Genomic DNA, 19,006 nt, shown 5'->3' on the forward strand with positions numbered 1-19,006 from the left:
ATTGCAAACACTTTTGATACTTGATACGTGTTTTCCAACTACCAAAAAAAAAACCCACATTTTTTCATAAATTTCATATAAATAATTATTTTTATTTAATTTCCAAAGGTAAAGTTACCTGGTACCTAATTAGAGACTAATGACTAAAACAACATATTTTGCATTAACAACATCTATATTGTTCTTCCACTAATCTCCCATGTAGGAATAGCCAGAATAGTAAAATACAAAATGTAGGAATACACCCATTAAAGGCTCTTGAATGCTTTTTGTGTGTGTTTTTTTAGTTTATTTTAGTCTAGTTTTGTTTTTTTGCTTTCTGAGTTGTTTTTTTACTGTCACGTGATAAATGAGGCGGAAGAAACCAAGTGTTCATTTAAAACTTACATTTCGATGGAAAACAGAACAAGCTGTGACATAATAAAATAACCCCAAACGACAAAAAAATCGACCAAGTCCATTAAACAGTATACGTTGACGAATAAAGATTACGCATCCCATCAAAAACTGGCGTGAACTCAGGTACTCCGAACGGACAAGCAGTTCTTGCACCACATGTGGTACCCGTCGTGTTGCACGTGAAAGCAAAAGTCCCGTGATAAGTCTTTCTTTGATGCCACAATCGAGGAAGACGAGATTGTTGTAACGGTATTTGGGACGTGGCTATATTGTCATCTGTCATCATTCCGTTACGGTCACCCAACTCTTGATGGCAGCTGTAAAACGTTCGAAAGATTGACTCTAACTTTACCATTTATAACCCTTGTTTGAATCAGTTCCTTGTAAGAAACAACCTCGTTGTGATATTTGAAAGGCAAGCTCTGGCATATCGTATGAATTGGCAGATATATACTACGCTATTGATATGTTGCGACATAAAAATGAAAAGTTGGGAGAGCTGAAATCATCCCTTTGGTCGTAAAGTTGAGTTCTCGTCAAACCATCATTGTTAATTTCTAAATCTAAACCGTACATATTTCAAATTGTTTAGCCTAGGAGTTTATCTATGGCTTGTTATAGTGTTTAAGCAGTTATCTATTAATAATGTGTATGTTGATCTATTATGTCTAGTTTTATTTTGGATAACAATTGTCGTTGGGTTGCTATATCATGTACGTTACCCGAATTTTCTTTAACTCATACTTTGTTTTTTTTTAAATTAGAATACTGAAAATAAAATCAAATGAAAATTTCTGACTGCATTCATAATGAATACAAAGTAGATGATATATATAAAAAAAAGAACGCATTGTACTATTTTAGTAGCATGGTCAAAGTGCCCGCTTTATACTCTTCTGTTATTAAACTTTTTCAATAAATGGTTGGTAACGTCGACATTTTCTTTTTATCTATTGACCAATGATAAAGCTGCACATGACTTGTCCTCCAACAAGGTCTATCCAAACGGATTACCCTGAGGAAAATTTGGCATCAAACTTCTCATCATATTATTATTTTGATTTATAGGTGGTGGACATCGAAATTGTTGGATTTTTCTACATTTTTCAGAAGCAACAGGCTCACATATTCCTGAAAAATACAAAATCCTCTTTAAAACGCAAATAATGATCAAAATTGAATACATAAAGAATATTATTGAAACTTAATTACTATTTGCATGCTATTCTTAAGTCTTCTTACAGGCGAATACACTTTGAAGAACTCGATTTGTACATGTTACGTTCGAGAAATTGTTCATTTACTATGTTCATATATTGAAAAAAGTAAATGCAATTTATCATGTATTGGAAATAGGAATGCAAATGTTATAAAGACTAAATAAAATGTATTTCTCAGGAAAAAATAAAAAAGAATATAAGAGTTTAAACATTTGGTTGGTTTCCTTCTGCTTCCACGATATATTACATCACGTATGAAAAAATATGTTTGAGAACTATGAGATCTGTAAGGCATGAAATTCAACCACGATCCCAAGCATAAAGGACAATCCAATAAAGTGAAGTTGAAACTTCCACTTCGGAAATATTATGGACGCAATCACGAGTTATTGAATATCTGTAAAAATGACAACGGATATGTTCCACTTGTCGTAAATACAATCCCGTCCCTTTTCCTCGAATGTGTTATACCAAATAGACTTATGATCGTGTTTGTAAAACATGAGCAACACGACAGGTGCCACGTGTGGAGGATAATCTTTAAGCATTTATTAGCAACTGAGATCACCCACAGTTTTTGGTGTGGTTCGTGTTGGTCAGTCTTTAGTTTTATATGTTGTGTTTTTTGTACTGTAACAGCTGTTGGTCTGTTTGTTAGTGTTGGGTTTAGCCTTGGTGTTGTCAATCATTTTCAACAGGAGTTTGAATGTCTTTTTGGTATATTTCGCATCTATTTTGCAAAAGATCGCATACACTTGTACGGATTTTAGTTTCCTTAAAGTTAAGGTATTTATCTAAAAAGTAAGGTAGTCCATATAGGAGCACCTGAAATCCCACTCGGTATTTGGTGGGGTTCGTGTTGCTTTTTAGTTTTCTATGTTGTGATTTCTGTACTATTGTTTGTCTGTTTGTCTTTTTATTATTTTGTTAGCCATGGTGTTGTCAGTTTATTTTCAATTTATGAGTCTGACTATCCCTCTGGTATCTTCCAACCCTCTTTCAGAATTAAAATATATCGAAATAGATACCTGGATGACTCTTAGGGTTTCCCTCCATATAAAATTGGTTACTAGTCAAATTAACGTTTAATTCCGCTCCATTGGTAATGCCATCTCCATCTGAGTCTTGGTAATGAAAAGCTACTGTGTAAATCAATCCTGCTGTCTTGAAATCCTACAAGGAAGTTACACATACAAAATGTACTTAAGGATGTTCGCTGGTCATGTTTTTGAATTTTTGTAAGATTTTCGAAATCCTCTGGTTGAATCCATTTGAATGCCTTAAAAAAAATGCCCGTTGACCCCTGTTTTTCTTTTTATAATCTTTTACATGTATAATTATAAGCCATTTGTCAAAGTCTCATAAAATCTTATTTATTTTTTAATAGTTCATGAGACCCTTTAACTTGTCGATGATAAAGTTATCAAAAGTCAAGAGAGAAAATTTTCCCGCCAAAATTTCAATGGCTAATATCTCGAAAACAAGCACATTGACCTCTTTGTTTTTTGTTGATTTTTAAAAAAACTTGATTCCTTAATGTATCCCCTATCAATATATGCTAGTGTTATGGAAAGCTAATTATTTAGAAAGTTTCAAACTGAGTAGCGAACTTTCTTAATTTTCAAAAAGTAAACAAGAACACTTTAGTCTAGTCCATTTTCAAAGATTTATCAAAAATTTCTTTTAGTCTTATAGTCTAAATTGGACAGTTGTCACGAATGCGATCCTCACCTTTTGCCGTGGCAATAGGCCATTTGTTTCTTTATGACATTTTGTGTCTTTAGTAAAGCTATTGTCTGTAATATATCTAAATAAATGAGTATAAAATGATCTGCCATTATGGGCATCGAAAAATTATTGTAATCATATGGAAATTTGAAGAATCGGTTATAGAAAGAAAGTGGACATGTTTATAAATTGTGACTTGGATGGGGAGTTGTTTCATTGGCACACATACCACATCTTCCTATATCTATGTTACATCTTTTAATACGACATGAGTCATCTGCCCTTGGTACTCTTTAAAAAAAAAATCTTTTGTTTTTTCTCTCTCTATATTCTCTTTAGTATAATTGATGACTTGATTTTAAAACTGCGAGACACATACACGTTTACTTGATCTATAAAAGTATATTCATAGTCGTCATGCAAAGATTGATTATAAGTGTTTCTCGTTTTTTATATAGATTAGACCGTTTTATTTTCTTCGTTTGAATGGTTTTACACTGTCTAGTCATTTTTGGGGCCCTTTATAGCTTGCAAAGGCTCCGTGTTGAAGACCGTACTTTGACCAATAATGGTTTACTTTTACAAATTGTGACTTGGGTGGAGAGTTGTCTCTTTGGCATCCATACCACATCTTCTTATATCTATGTAAGAAGTGAATAAACAGTTTTGTTTTCGTTTCGTAAAGGTGTTTTTATGATCCAATAGAATACTTGCAATTGCATGGAACCAATGCAAACTATATAATAATATGATTTTGACCTAGAAAAAATTACTCCGGATGAACTTTTGTCATCACAAGAAAGCAATTAAACCAAGATTTCCAAATGGTGAAGCGGAAATCATCCCATCGTAAATTTTAACAGACGCCATCATGAATTGGTATGCCATTATGGAATATTCGTTTCACAGATGATATCGGATATGTTCCTTTTGTCGTAACTACAAACCCTTTCCCTATTCACGAATATGACCTACCGAATTAGACTATTTATCGGGTTTGAAACAACATGATCAAAACGAAGGGTGCCTCATGTGGAGCAGGATCTGCTTACGGTTCTAGAGCATTTATTTAGATCACCCCCAATTTTTGATGGGTTCGTGTTGCTTAGTCTTTAGTTTTCTATGTTGTGTTTAGTGAACTATTATTTATCTTTTTCTATCTTAACCATGGCGTTGTCAGTTTATTTTCGATCTATGAGTTTGAATGTCCCTCTGGAATTTTTCGCCCCTCTTTTTGTATTTTTATTGACTGTGGTCGTCGTGGGAAACTGTTAAAACAAATCTTCCTCGGAAACTTACTAGTCAATTGAAACCAAACATTGCCAAAGACATTCTATTGATTTATAAATATAAAAAACATATGTCCGGAAAACTACAAAGATGGTGTTTACAGTATTTATATCAACTTCTGTCAGATCGAAGTATGTGTCAAACATAGCCGCAATCATGAAATTTTCTTCGGTTTTGGGTAAATGTTCAAGAATCTTTTCCACTGAAACTACAAGGCAAATTTGACCCAAAACTTGTGTTTTCTCTTGTCGAGCTTTTATCATTATCGAAGCTAGGTGAAGTGAATATTCTTTTTTGTTTAAAGTGTTCGTATGCTATGATGAACAACGTTTTGTTAAAATGTTCCTGTTATAATGATCGTAAGATAGTTATGATTGTCGATTCTATAACCTTCAGTCCAAAATTTTATCCTCAGTCTTGAATTTTGATTGTTTGACCGTTTGACAAAAAAAAAATCAAAAATTAATTTAAGTTTTTGGCAAGTTGCATCATATATTTCAATTCCAGCGAATGTATTTTTAAACCAATAAACGACCAAAATTTACTCATTGTTGAAGGCCGTACGGTGACCTATAGTTGTTAATGTCTGTGTCATTTTGGTCTTTTGTGGATAGTTGTCTTATTGGCAATCATACCACATCTTCTTTTTTATATTCACTGGTTATACCGATATTTTTCTAGTGCATTCATTGCCTTGGATTAATGCCAAATATTGCAAATGACAAATATGGCCAACCAAGTACAACCGTCCTAACAAATTCACATGATCACATATCATGATGGGCATGCGCATTTTATTGCTTTTTTTTAATAAAAGTTTAAAATATCACAGAAAGGAGATTTGAATATTGATCCGTATTTGTATCTAAGATAATGGTCATTTGAAAAGGTTATCCTTGTGATAACAGAACTTGATGGAATGCAATATGCCCTGCAGCGTTCAAAACTTAGAAAATCTAGAAAAGTCATTACAACGTTGCATCATTTCTGTCCTCAATTGAAACGTAAACCTTTTTTTTAAAAGAAATGTTTCATCAATGAATGAGTCAATGAACATTATTTAATTTACATTTTACATATTGGTGTAAACCGCTCGAATGGCAGCGTATTTTTTAACAGCAGATTACAAAAAAACTAACTTTTGGCGGTGGTGGGCGCATGGAAGAAAGCGCACACGAATGAGAGTAGAATTATGAAGGGAGAAACAATACTTTGGAATTCTAGTTTTCATAAACGGGATAAATTTTTCTGAAAGAAGGGTAAATATTCTGATCTGAAACTGGTGCGTTGTATCGAGAATCTAAGATTGTGGGTCCATTATGCAGGTAATTTTATAAAGTAAAAACACAAAAATACTGAACTCCGAAGTGCCCGTAAATCACAGAATTTATCTAAATGGCATAACAATTTATAGTTGTGATAGGATTATCAATAAGACCAATAAACAATGTAAACAGTTATAGGTCACCGTAATACTTTCAACAATGAGCAGACACCATAGAATATAGTATGTTATAAATGATATCGGGATGACAAAATGTGAAATAGGTAAAGACGAACACCCATCAAAAACGACATCTCATTTAGTCCAAATACAGTCAAAAGAAAATCACCCGTTAACAAACAGCTGCAAACAAGGTCATTTCGTTGTCAAAATTTGAATATTAACTATTATTTTGTCAACGAAGTAAGCTAGACTATATCAAATCACTATTTAATGGTTTGTATATGTTCCAGACCATATGAGTATTTGGACAGTACGCTTACGGTGTGGACCGTATGTGTATTTTTTTTAAATACACATACGGTGGAACTGTGCGCGTACGGTACGGTCTGCCTAATTTTATGAAGTTGATCAATATAAATAAAAGTGTAGTTTACTTACTAATCCAAATTGGTTTCTTTCGACTCCACGTACTGGATGCCAGTGTCCTATGGCATGCCATATTTGGCCTGGAACACATGGATTTGGTATTTTATCTCCATTCGGTATGCGAGTTTTGAAATTAGGGAAACATTCCGACACGATCCACAAACTTAATATAAATATGAATAATTCAAATCTATAAATTCTTACTTGATTCATGGTCAGAGATTATATACAAGTGAAGATTTCCATCAATTGGAAGATTTAACTTGAGTCATATAATTGTCATTTAGCTGTCATTTTAATGTTACTTTTGATGTATGACGGTATGAAATTTATTTGTACCTTAAGGGAATTTTTATTCTTATTTTTGTTAACAATAGTGTTTAGGTAAAAAATATTTACAAAATCAAAAAAATAGTTTGAGAAGACGTTTATTATACCATTTGATAGCTAAAGTGATTTAATTTAAATGAATAAATACAAAAAACTTCGCCAACATTTATTCTTACTAAAGGGACCTCTTTTCATCTTTTAACTTTAAACTTGTATGATATGCATGTCAGACTTTCACTATTTATAACTTTCATTGTTGAAGACATTATAGAGTTTAAAAAAATAAACGATTCTTCTTTTCGTTTTCAGATGTCTTTAGATATAATGGATGATATGAAATTTCATGGTAATAAGTTATTTCATCTTTGCTTTAAAACAGTTTTATCTGTCGAAAAATTATTTACAAAGTCAATCTCAATTTTCAGAAGATGTTAATATCAATATTCATTGGATCAAGTTAGTCTGTCTAAATTGATAATTGCAAAAACTTAATCCACATTAGGACTAAATAAATGGACTTTAAATTTTTTTTTAAATTGTATTTGTTCAACATGTTTTACTTGTTCTTCTCATAAATGTACATAAGCCAAGACTCAGTGTTGAAGGCTGTATTTTGACCTATACTGGTTTATGTTTTACAAATTGTGACTTGGATGGAGAGTTGTCTCATTTGCACTCATACCACAACTTCTTATATCAATAGATGAAAAGTTAGAGTTTAATAAAAAAAAAAAAAAAAAAAAAAAAAAAAACGTTTTTCTTTTCGTTTTCTGGTACTTTTAATTAAGATTTTGATCTTTGAATTTTATGTATTGTGTGTTTTAAACAAGAAGATAGACTTGTCGTATAATGTTAAATGATCACTTAAAAAGAAATTTATTACCCATACATTGTATGCGACAAGGATGTCCTTGTTCACCTAGCATGTAAATTTCTACATTAGAAATGTATTATAGCAAAACACGTATACTAATATGTCAACATTATTTTTTAAACAAAAAAAATATTTGAACAAGTCATGTTTAAAATTAAACGCTTGTGTAAGAGGAACTGTGTACTGAATCTAAGTACTTAAACGAATATTGATTAAAGTAATGCTTAAGGTCCTTTTTTTATGTATGTGAAGAAAATATGAGTTCTAACAACGAAATTAATTTTAAAATTTCAACGACTTCCATGTGTGATATAAGACCATCAAACGTTCTTATGGGAATTAAACAACGTGGCAAACGAGAACAAAAAAGAAATAAAAAGCTAACAGAATTTATTATTCGTCATATCATGTACAAAAAGTAATAATAAGAACTAAGATCAAAATGCTGAATGATTTTCTTGATATTGTTCCTCGTTTTAATTCAATGAGTAATGGAAATGAATTTGAATTTATATTTTCCCGCGAAGGATGTGAAATATTAGTTCTCTTTGTTAATAGTATAATGAGAGAAACGACTAATGTCAATACAATAAAATGTTTATAAGAGGGACTTAAAAAAAGGGGGGTGAATTTGCACGGAAGAACGCGAAATAACATTGCCATTTCACGATGAACGAACAATTAATAATCACTATGTCTTGCGCGTTGATATTTTTATCTATTTCACGAAACACGGTGAATAACGAACCTTTTTCACGGCTGCACGTGAAGTTAAATGGCAAAACACGCTGCACGAATATAACCCTTTACCACCATCTTATAATAAATAATATGATTCATGACTATATATAATATAAGTAATCAAGATATTGTAAAATGCTAAATTTATAGGGGAGGCATGTTGTCAAAAACATTGTAATAAATTTTGACAATTGTTTCAATGCTACATAGATATAGAAAGATGTGGAATAAGTACCAATGAGACAACTCTCCATCCAAGTCACAATTTATAAAAATAAACCATTATATATAAAGGTACGGTCTCCAACACGGAGTTTTGGCTCACACTGAACAGCAAGCCATAAAGGCCCCCAAAGAATTACCAGTGTAAAACCATTAAAACGGGAAAACCAACGTTCTAATCTATATAAAATAATAAGAAACGAGAAACACTTATGAACAACATAAACAAGCTACAACTACTGAACATCAAATTCCGGACTTAAAACAGGTGCAAACAATTGCAGCGGTATTAAACATTTTAACGGTACCAAATCTTCTCCCTTATCTGAAACAATAGTGCAACATCACAACATAGAAAGACACTATACACATGATACATGTCTGTATTGTTTTCTGTATATGAATTTGTTATATCTGTTTTTATTTAGTAACAATGTTATTTCCTATTGTTTGGATTTTAAACTTATAAAACTCTTATTCTTATTTCAATTAACAATGGCATACCCTTCGAATGAAAGGCTATTTACTTTTCATTAAATTTTGGGGTTCATTTGACCTATTCGTACGTATCAAGGTAACTCCCACAGGTTATAAACAAGACATAGTATTTTACGTCAGAAAAGAATGTCACAAGCGATAATTAAATTCATATTTGCACTCTAAACATGTTCAGTGATATTGTGTTTATGCATCTAAATTAGTACAATCAAAACATGTCTTTATAATACCTTATATAAGGTATGTATTTCATGTAACTGCCTTTTAATGTCATTGTACACAGTAGCTGTTTGAAATTTTTACCGCTTTTAACTAAGTGCGCGTATCTCTTGGAAGCCTCCTACTTTTAAAAAAATCATATCAATATGCGGTAAATATTAAAAATTCGTAAAAATTGTTATAAAAGAACAGCATGTTGCCGAACGTATCCTTTAATCAGTCTTTTACTAACTAAGAAATGATAAAAGTTCAAATATCCTTAATAATAAATTTCAAATGGATAAAGGACATAACGATCTTGATAGTATACGCTTTTTTATCTACTCTGGATTTCGTCGTTTGTTTTCCATTCCGTAACGATATCTGTCAGACTGGTTCTCTCAATAAAACGGATCTCAATTTCATTTTAGAGATTATGCAATAAGCAATGACAATGGTGCATGTAGTTGTTATCGTTTAGGTAGAAATAAACCATCAGTTTAGTCGATTTATTTCATCATTAATGCCACTCTTTTATACTGATTGTGAGAAATGAACCCATAAACCACACCCGTCTCTGAATTTGTATTGTCGGCATTTATTAGATAAAAATAATTCCAATTATCTATTGGTTCCGACTTTTAGATAAAGTGCATAGTACATATATATATATATAGATTCTACCACTGCATCGAGTGTTATACGATATTTATCCACTCGAGACAGTTAAATTTTCAAATTTAAAACGCGAGGCTTGCCCGAGCGTTTTAAATATTTAAAATTTAACTGTCGAGAGTGGATAAATATCGTATTACACGAGATTTGGTGGTGGAATCTGTTTCTCTAATGATTTTCTAACATTATGCAGGCAAACTTATTCCTTCTTTTCGAATGATCTGCAAAAAGATGTGTTTTTTCTATGTGACGTCATTAGGCATGGTCGCCTTTTTTCATGCCGTCACAATAGGAAACTCAGAGGAAAGCAAGAAAATTCGACGTCATAATCTGATTTTAACCAATGAAGTACTGAGATCAAACGAACCACACGTTGATTGATTTTTTTTTATATACAATGGGTGCAGAAAGGGATAAATTGACGAAGAATTAGAGAAATTGTATTATAACTTTCATACTTTCTGCAGTATAACATACATACATAGCTATAAGATTAATACTGATAAAGAAAATCGAAGTCTACACAAAAAATGCCTGTACAAGTTATCAAAGGTTATCAGGAATATGACAGTTGATATCCATTCGTTTGATGTGTTTGAACTTTTGATTTTTTCCATTTTCTTCGGAGTACAGTATTTTTGTGATTTTACTTTTTTTCATTGCTCAGTTGATAAACACATCCGTTGTCCCATCCAGGTTTTCGACATAGACCATACAACAACAAAAAAACATTGTCTAGTAACAACATGATATCTTATGATTCTCCCCTATTCCAGGGGTATATCACTTTACATACATGTCTCTCAAAATGAGTATGTACTATTTGTGAATACTAGGTGGGAAGCCTATCTTTATTATCTGTCTTTATAAAGGCTCCTCTAATATGCACGTGAACAGTGACTATCAATCGCAGATGCAGTCTAGTCGTATAAGTGAAACTCTTTATATTAGCATAGAAAACAAATAGAGTTCGAACAATCAATGTAATGATGTAATGGAAGACAGACACACATGTATTACATTGACATTAACACATTTCAATATCTTTTATTGACTGATATGCGGTATGTCATTGTTAAAAACAGTACGTTGACCTACAGTTGCTAACCGTCGTCGTATGTTTTTTTTTCGTCTGAGGCGCTGGAAAGCTGAAAAAATCTATGAGTTCCATCAACGCAGATAATTTTAGAATTTACTGCCATGTGTTATGTAAGATCCAGAAACTCTCTGATGGGAATTAAACAATGTGGGAAAACGACAAAAAGGGAACACAAAGCAAACAGTATTTATCACTAAGGTGGTACCTAACACTACAGGGAGATAACTCTGTAAACTCAGCTAAAGGTTTTAATTACGTTGTGCTTTTAAGGGAATCTGAAGCTTCTCAATGATCAAAATTAGTGTTTGTCAAAGTGCTATATAACCAGTGTAATTTTTCTGATCAATTGGTTGGTTTAAATTTTTTGGAATTTTTATATTTTTGTAAAAGGGTTAAAGTAAATACTTTGTCAAAATTTTATGAAAATTAAACGAGCCAAATTAATTTTAGTGAAAGTGTTGGGTACCACCTTAATTTAAATGAAACTGAACAAACTTAGGATCAAAATTTTTAATAAATTTTCTAATATTGTCCACTGTTTTAGATTAATGAGTTTTGGAAACAATTTAGATTTTATATTGTCTTGCGAAAAATGTGATCTTTTAATAATCTTTGTTTATAGAACCTTCGAAATGCAAAATGAGAGAAACAACTATATTTATGTCAATACATGCAGTATGCAAGGTTCGTGACTAATATTATAATTTATCTTACCTCCTATACATTTCTAGGAATATGATTGGTTAAAAGCGTCCTCGTCGAAACCATGTATATTTAATATTGGGTTAGTTGGGAGGCGGGGCTTATTTCATACACGGTTAGTAGTGGAGTTGCTTCCCTTTATATTCCATTATAAGGTAATAAGGAGGCGGGGCTTATTTCATACACGGTTATTAGTGGTGTTACGTCCCTTTAGAAAAACAAAACAGTACTGAGAAAAAATCTTAAAGGTTTCAACAGACAAAGAAAGTGATGATGAAGTGAAATAAATTCATAAAATACATTTAAATCTAACAAGTTGTCATTGTTGGCATCTGGTTTTGTAGGATCAAAGGACGTAGTTTCTTAATCATGTTAATGCTAACTGTATTGAAAACTTGCTCACTTTGGTAGGTCACTAGTCAAAATTTTACACGTTAAGATAGTCGGTAAGATAAAATCGTTACATAGTGTGCTAGTGGCGTAATACGGTATATATGGGGTCAGTAAATTCCATATGGGAATTCGAGCTTCGCTCTCACCCCATATGGAATTTACTGACCCCATATATACCGTATTAGGTCACTAGCACACTATGTAACTAATAATAACAATCAAGATATTTGAAATTAAATCTTTATTGAGGAGGTATGTTTTCAAAATTATATTGTAATTAAAAAATTATAACATTTTTTTTCAATGCTACAAGTTTGCATTGTATTCTGTATCTCGTTTAACTATTTCAAGGCCGTAACTACCCTTGAGGCAAGTGAGGCAATTGCCTCACTAAAATTTCGACACTGATTATTTTTTTTAAACATATATATAAATATAATAGTCATTTGTTGTTCTGTCTCAACCTTAATTGCTATAACTTGTCATCATTCCTTTTAAACTATTCTTCCTGGATATAACTCAGCATCTCAACCATTGATGTTTTTCAAATACATTAACCTAGTAACGATAATCATCATGGATCTCTAGTTAAAAACAGGCTCTTGCAGAAAAAGGAAAAGTGACACTGAAGGTAAAGAAGGAATAATTCTAGTAAACTAGTTTTTTTTGTGAACAGAGTCTGAGTATTGCATATAACTTCATTAGAAAAATCCAAAAAACGATAAGTAGACTGACAAATCAAGTACTGGTCTACGGAAGGGGCAGTCCTGTCTGCGTATTCATTTCTCCGTTTCACCAACTTTTGACAAATCAAGTACTGGGCATCACAAGGGGGCAGTCCTGTCTGCGTATTCATTTCATGAACTTTAATCTTTCTCTTTACAGATAAATAAAATATAAATAATATGAAACAAGGATGGATAGTTTTTATCTATGTTTCTTTAACCTTAAAAATTGAAAGAATATCCCATATTCCAATTTGATATTATTGAGGAATGGTAGAACCTTTTACACAGGATTTTGTCTTTACTTATTCGGGACTACGGAATTTCATTTCTTTACATTCGGGGTTTCGGAATCGAACACCCCAACCCCTAACCCTAAATTTATAGATTCTGAAACTAAAATACCACCAACTATTTCCAGAAATAATTTGAAATTACGGACCTACATGTAAACGTCAAAAACTCCATTCCAATTCTCCTGTACCCATATCATATATACTTACTCTAGATATATCCCTAGTTTTTACCTTTTGTCAGCGTAATTTTAAGCGAGTTTAATATTTTGTAACTGCGACTGTATGGTGGTGCTTACAGGAAAGCTTAATTCCCTTTTGCAAACAAAACTGTTACTACCGATGCTGCTACCGAATTTCTGATGGAGAAGGAATTGGAAGAAGACATTGATCATTGTGTTGATGATGGTGATGATAATGTGTTACCTTTAGAAACACAGACTGCCCTGAAACGACTGAAAACTTGGAAAAGAGCATGCATGAGTGGCGAGAGATTGTGCGGTCTTGCCATGCTCCCTTCATCGCGATAAGGATATCAGCAGACCAAATTATGATTCTGAAACGATTTGACTGAACCGGCCAAAGAAAAATTTGGCAAACTCTGACTGAATCGATGTTTGTTCTATGTTCTGGCAGCAGACTCAAATCAGTGATATTTGGATGATTATCTTACACATAAATTAAATAAAGTTGTTAAAAATTTGGTGTAAGTAAAAGTCTTAAAATATAAAAAAATTATATATATAAAAAGTGTCCAAATTCAAATCATTATCAAACTCTCTAAAAATGCCTAGAATACAGGATTTTGCACCATTCATTTCATACCCTCCAAAAAAAAATTTCGCCTCGCTTCGCTCGGCTCAATTATTTGGCCTCACTAAAATAAGATGCCCAGTTACGGCCTTGTATTTATAAGTTTTTTTATAAGAAATAATCCTATTTCAATGTTTGGATTTTAACTTATAAAAATCTTATCCTTATTCTTATTATGAAAGTCATACCTTCCAAATGAAAGGCTGTTTACTTTTCAATTAAATTTTTGAGTTCATTTGACCTTGATGGGAAAAGCCTACGTTCTTATCACGGTAAATCCCACACGTTATAAGCAAGACATAGTATAATATTTCCCTTCAGTAAGGAATGTCACAAACGATAATTAAATTCATATTTGCATTCTACACATGTTCATTGACTTTGTATCTATGCAACTAATTAGCATAATCAAAATATGTATATATATATATATATACAACTCGTCTAAACATCAACCCAACAATGTTAGATCTGTAAATTTGCTTTCGCAAATTTTTGGTTCTTCCCTCGCAGGGATTCGAACCCATGCTACTGTGATATCGTGACACCAAATCGCCTGCACTGCAGCCGTCCCGCTAGACCACACGACCACCTGGGCTCTCAAAAAAGATGGATACATCTGTTGTAGAGTTGTCACTGACTCAGACGTACTTATATATATATATATATATATGTCTAGCGGGACGGCTGCAGTGCAGGCGATTTGGTGTCACGATATCACAGTAGCATGGGTTCGAATCCCGGCGAGGGAAGAACCAAAAATTTGCGAAAGCAAATTTTCAGATCTAACATTGTTGGGTTGATGTTTAGACGAGTTGTATATATATATATATATATATATATATATATATATATATATATATATATATATATATATATATATATATATATATATTAAGTCTGAAAATTACACCAAACAGTGTTTGAGTTAGATTTTATACTGACAAATTTTTGTCCGTCCCTCAGCGGGATTCGAACTCACACCTTTGATACACTACAGCACCAATCGCTTAGCCTCATGTCCAGCGCTCTAGACCACTCTATATATATATGTTTTTCCTATGGATGTTATTTAATGTCATGAAACTGTTTGAATGATTTACAACGTTTTAACAACGCGCGCGTATCTCTTTGAAACATCCTGCTAAAAAAATGGATCAATATTAAAGGAGATATATTTTACCGTTATTAAACATTGCTATAGAAGCGCGAGGTATGGCTAGCCCCAAAACCAGGTTCAACCCACCATGTTTTCTTAAAATGTCATGTATCAAGTAAGGAAAATGGCAGTTGTTATCTTATAATTAGTTTCTGTGTGTTTTACACAACGTTTTGTTTTTGGTTGCATTTCAGTGTTTCTGTTGTTTCCTATGTTTTTCTCTTATATTTGATGTGTTTCCCCCGGTTTTAGTTTGTAATGCGGATTTGTTGTCTCTCAATCGATTTATGACTTTCGAACAACGGTATACTGCTGTTGCCTTTATTTAAATCCGTAGATATTTGTATAAACCAACAGATTGTTACAGAAAAAACCTTTAATATGAGTTTTACTAACTGAGAAATGATATAGACTCGAATATCTGAAAGGTAAAAAAAAAACTGTTAGAAATTACATTTATGTTTCTGTAATAAATTGTAAATTAAAGTTTGTACAAAGACAAGATTTTCAATTTTATAGCTACTAACTACTACATTTCAATATGTTGTCAGTCAGGAAATGGGAGTTTTTACGAGATCTTTCATGTGACTGTCTCATTACAATAACTTTAAAATTGTTATTGATATGAACATCAAAGTTAGATCGGACATTTTGACTTTGGTCAGCGTGTCTTTAGGATCCATCACGCAAACGACACATTTTGTTATTCAATATCAGAGTTACACTTATAAGAAACGGTCCCGCTGAAAAAAAACCATAGTTACAACAACAATTTAAAGTAAATTACTCGTTTGAAATTTTTATCTCAAAATTGAAACAAACAAAAAAGTTAGAGACTAGTTTGGGCTGTCTTGGAACTTACGTGATTGGTGATACAAACACATGTTTCAACAAAACATAATTACCCTTGTTTCTCTTTTTGTCTTGAAGGTTATATTTAGTTATCAAATATCAAGAAATTGATGATTTGTCTGTATACAATAGCTTTGGTATTTTTGCAAGTCCATTCTCGATTCTAATTCTTATTTGTCTTACATGTATTTATCTATATTTAAAGTCATATGAATTAATTCATCATAGATACCAGGATTGAAATTTGTATTTACGCCAGACGCGCGTTTCGTCTACAAAAGATCATCAGTGACGCTCGAATCCAAGGCCGTAACTACCCTTGAGGCAAGTGAGGCAATTGCCTCACTAAAATTTCGACACTGATTATTTTTTTTAAACATATATATAAATATAATAGTCATTTGTTGTTCTGTCTCAACCTTAATTGCTATAACTTGTCATCATTCCTTTTAAACTATTCTTCCTGGATATAACTCAGCATCTCAACCATTGATGTTTTTCAAATACATTAACCTAGTAACGATAATCATCATGGATCTCTAGTTAAAAACAGGCTCTTGCAGAAAAAGGAAAAGTGACACTGAAGGTAAAGAAGGAATAATTCTAGTAAACTAGTTTTTTTTGTGAACAGAGTCTGAGTATTGCATATAACTTCATTAGAAAAATCCAAAAAACGATAAGTAGACTGACAAATCAAGTACTGGTCTACGGAAGGGGCAGTCCTGTCTGCGTATTCATTTCTCCGTTTCACCAACTTTTGACAAATCAAGTACTGGGCATCACAAGGGGGCAGTCCTGTCTGCGTATTCATTTCATGAACTTTAATCTTTCTCTTTACAGATAAATAAAATATAAATAATATGAAACAAGGATGGATAGTTTTTATCTATGTTTCTTTAACCTTAAAAATTGAAAGAATATCCCATATTCCAATTTGATATTATTGAGGAATGGTAGAACCTTTTACACAGGATTTTGTCTTTACTTATTCGGGACTACGGAATTTCATTTCTTTACATTCGGGGTTTCGGAATCGAACACCCCAACCCCTAACCCTAAATTTATAGATTCTGAAACTAAAATACCACCAACTATTTCCAGAAATAATTTGAAATTACGGACCTACATGTAAACGTCAAAAACTCCATTCCAATTCTCCTGTACCCATATCATATATACTTACTCTAGATATATCCCTAGTTTTTACCTTTTGTCAGCGTAATTTTAAGCGAGTTTAATATTTTGTAACTGCGACTGTATGGTGGTGCTTACAGGAAAGCTTAATTCCCTTTTGCAAACAAAACTGTTACTACCGATGCTGCTACCGAATTTCTGATGGAGAAGGAATTGGAAGAAGACATTGATCATTGTGTTGATGATGGTGATGATAATGTGTTACCTTTAGAAACACAGACTGCCCTGAAACGACTGAAAACTTGGAAAAGAGCATGCATGAGTGGCGAGAGATTGTGCGGTCTTGCCATGCTCCCTTCATCGCGATAAGGATATCAGCAGACCAAATTATGATTCTGAAACGATTTGACTGAACCGACCAAAGAAAAATTTGGCAAACTCTGACTGAATCGATGTTTGTTCTATGTTCTGGCAGCAGACTCAAATCAGTGATATTTGGATGATTATCTTACACATAAATTAAATAAAGTTGTTAAAAATTTGGTGTAAGTAAAAGTCTTAAAATATAAAAAAATTATATATATAAAAAGTGTCCAAATTCAAATCATTATCAAACTCTCTAAAAATGCCTAGAATACAGGATTTTGCACCATTCATTTCATACCCTCCAAAAAAAAATTTCGCCTCGCTTCGCTCGGCTCAATTATTTGGCCTCACTAAAATAAGATGCCCAGTTACGGCCTTGGAATCCCAAAATGTTCAAACGAGTGACTGGTGAAAAATAATGCTTATCAAATTCTTGAAACACACTGCATGTATATATAATACACTTCGTCTTCTATCTTCTTTTATCATTTTGTTCGGATCAATATCGTATAATCGTGCAAAAAATCATCTCGGTCTGTTATGATGTGAAAATATTGCAGTTAATTAATTGTCATGTTTAGAAACCGAAGTTTACCGATTGTCACCTTAGTAAACAATCAAGAAAGAAACATGAATATTGGGTACGTGTATTACATGTACAATACGATAATAGTTTAAGTTCAATGACAGATCCATGCGTATTACGATCACCGAATTTTTATGAGAAAGGTCACACGGAGTTCACTGCATACGGAAAATACATCGGCGAATTGTTAACTGGAAGCAAACAATTAAAAAAAAGTAAATTTCTTCTTAATTTGGACAAATTATAGAATTTTCCTGAAAAAAAGATGTGTACATGAGTTTATAATAACAAGAGTGCACACGCTGAAATGTCTCGCCTTCTATACTAATCATTGATATTATGTTGATAGTCCTAAGTATAAAGCTAAACTTTAATACAACTGTCACATAAACTTAACATTAACCAAGATAATTAAACAAAGACCAATGAACCTTGAAAATGAGGTCAAGGTCAGATGAACCATGCCAGGCAGACATGTACAGCTAACAATGCTTCTATACAACATATATAGTTGACCTATTACTTATAGTTTAAGAAAAATAGACCAAAACACAAAAACTTAACACTGTGCAATGAACCGTGAAAATGAGGTCACGGTCAAATAAAACCTGCGCGACTGACATAAAGATCATAAAATATTTCCATACACCAAATATAGATGACCTATGGCATATAGTATTAGATAAAAAGACCAAAACTCAAAAACTTAACTTTGACCACTGAACCATGAAAATGAGGTCAAGGTCACATGACATCTGCCCGCTAGATAGGTACACCTTACAATCATTCCATACAACAAATATAGTAGACCTATTGCATATAGTATGAGAAAAACA

General features: G+C 32.5%; 1 protein-coding gene across 1 annotated transcript; it reads right to left on the minus strand.

Moving 5' to 3' along the window:
• Positions 1–1,255: 1,255 nt before the first annotated feature.
• LOC139485529 (temptin-like) lies at positions 1,256–6,779 on the minus strand. Its single transcript, XM_071270075.1, has 3 exons — positions 6,523–6,779; positions 2,648–2,792; positions 1,256–1,530 (listed from the first exon to the last, which is right to left on the minus strand). Exons 1-3 carry the CDS (start codon positions 6,721–6,723, stop codon positions 1,397–1,399), a joined length of 480 nt encoding a protein of 159 aa, XP_071126176.1. The 5' UTR covers positions 6,724–6,779; the 3' UTR covers positions 1,256–1,396.
• Between the last annotated feature and the right edge of the window lie 12,227 nt (positions 6,780–19,006).

Source organism: Mytilus edulis, chromosome 8, assembly GCF_963676685.1.
Source record: "Mytilus edulis chromosome 8, xbMytEdul2.2, whole genome shotgun sequence".
NCBI lineage: Eukaryota > Metazoa > Mollusca > Bivalvia > Mytilida > Mytilidae > Mytilus > Mytilus edulis.

Excerpts from the sequence above, each read along its gene's own strand:
- LOC139485529 (XM_071270075.1), bottom strand. The coding sequence starts at position 6,723 with ATGAATCAAGTAAGAATTTATAGATTTGAATTATTCATATTTATATTA. Across the intron at positions 2,793-6,522 it reads AAAGAAACCAATTTGGATTA|GATTTCAAGACAGCAGGATT; the intron begins GTAAGTAAACTA and ends ACTTCCTTGTAG. Across the intron at positions 1,531-2,647 it reads AAACCCTAAGAGTCATCCAG|GAATATGTGAGCCTGTTGCT; the intron begins GTATCTATTTCG and ends TGTATTTTTCAG.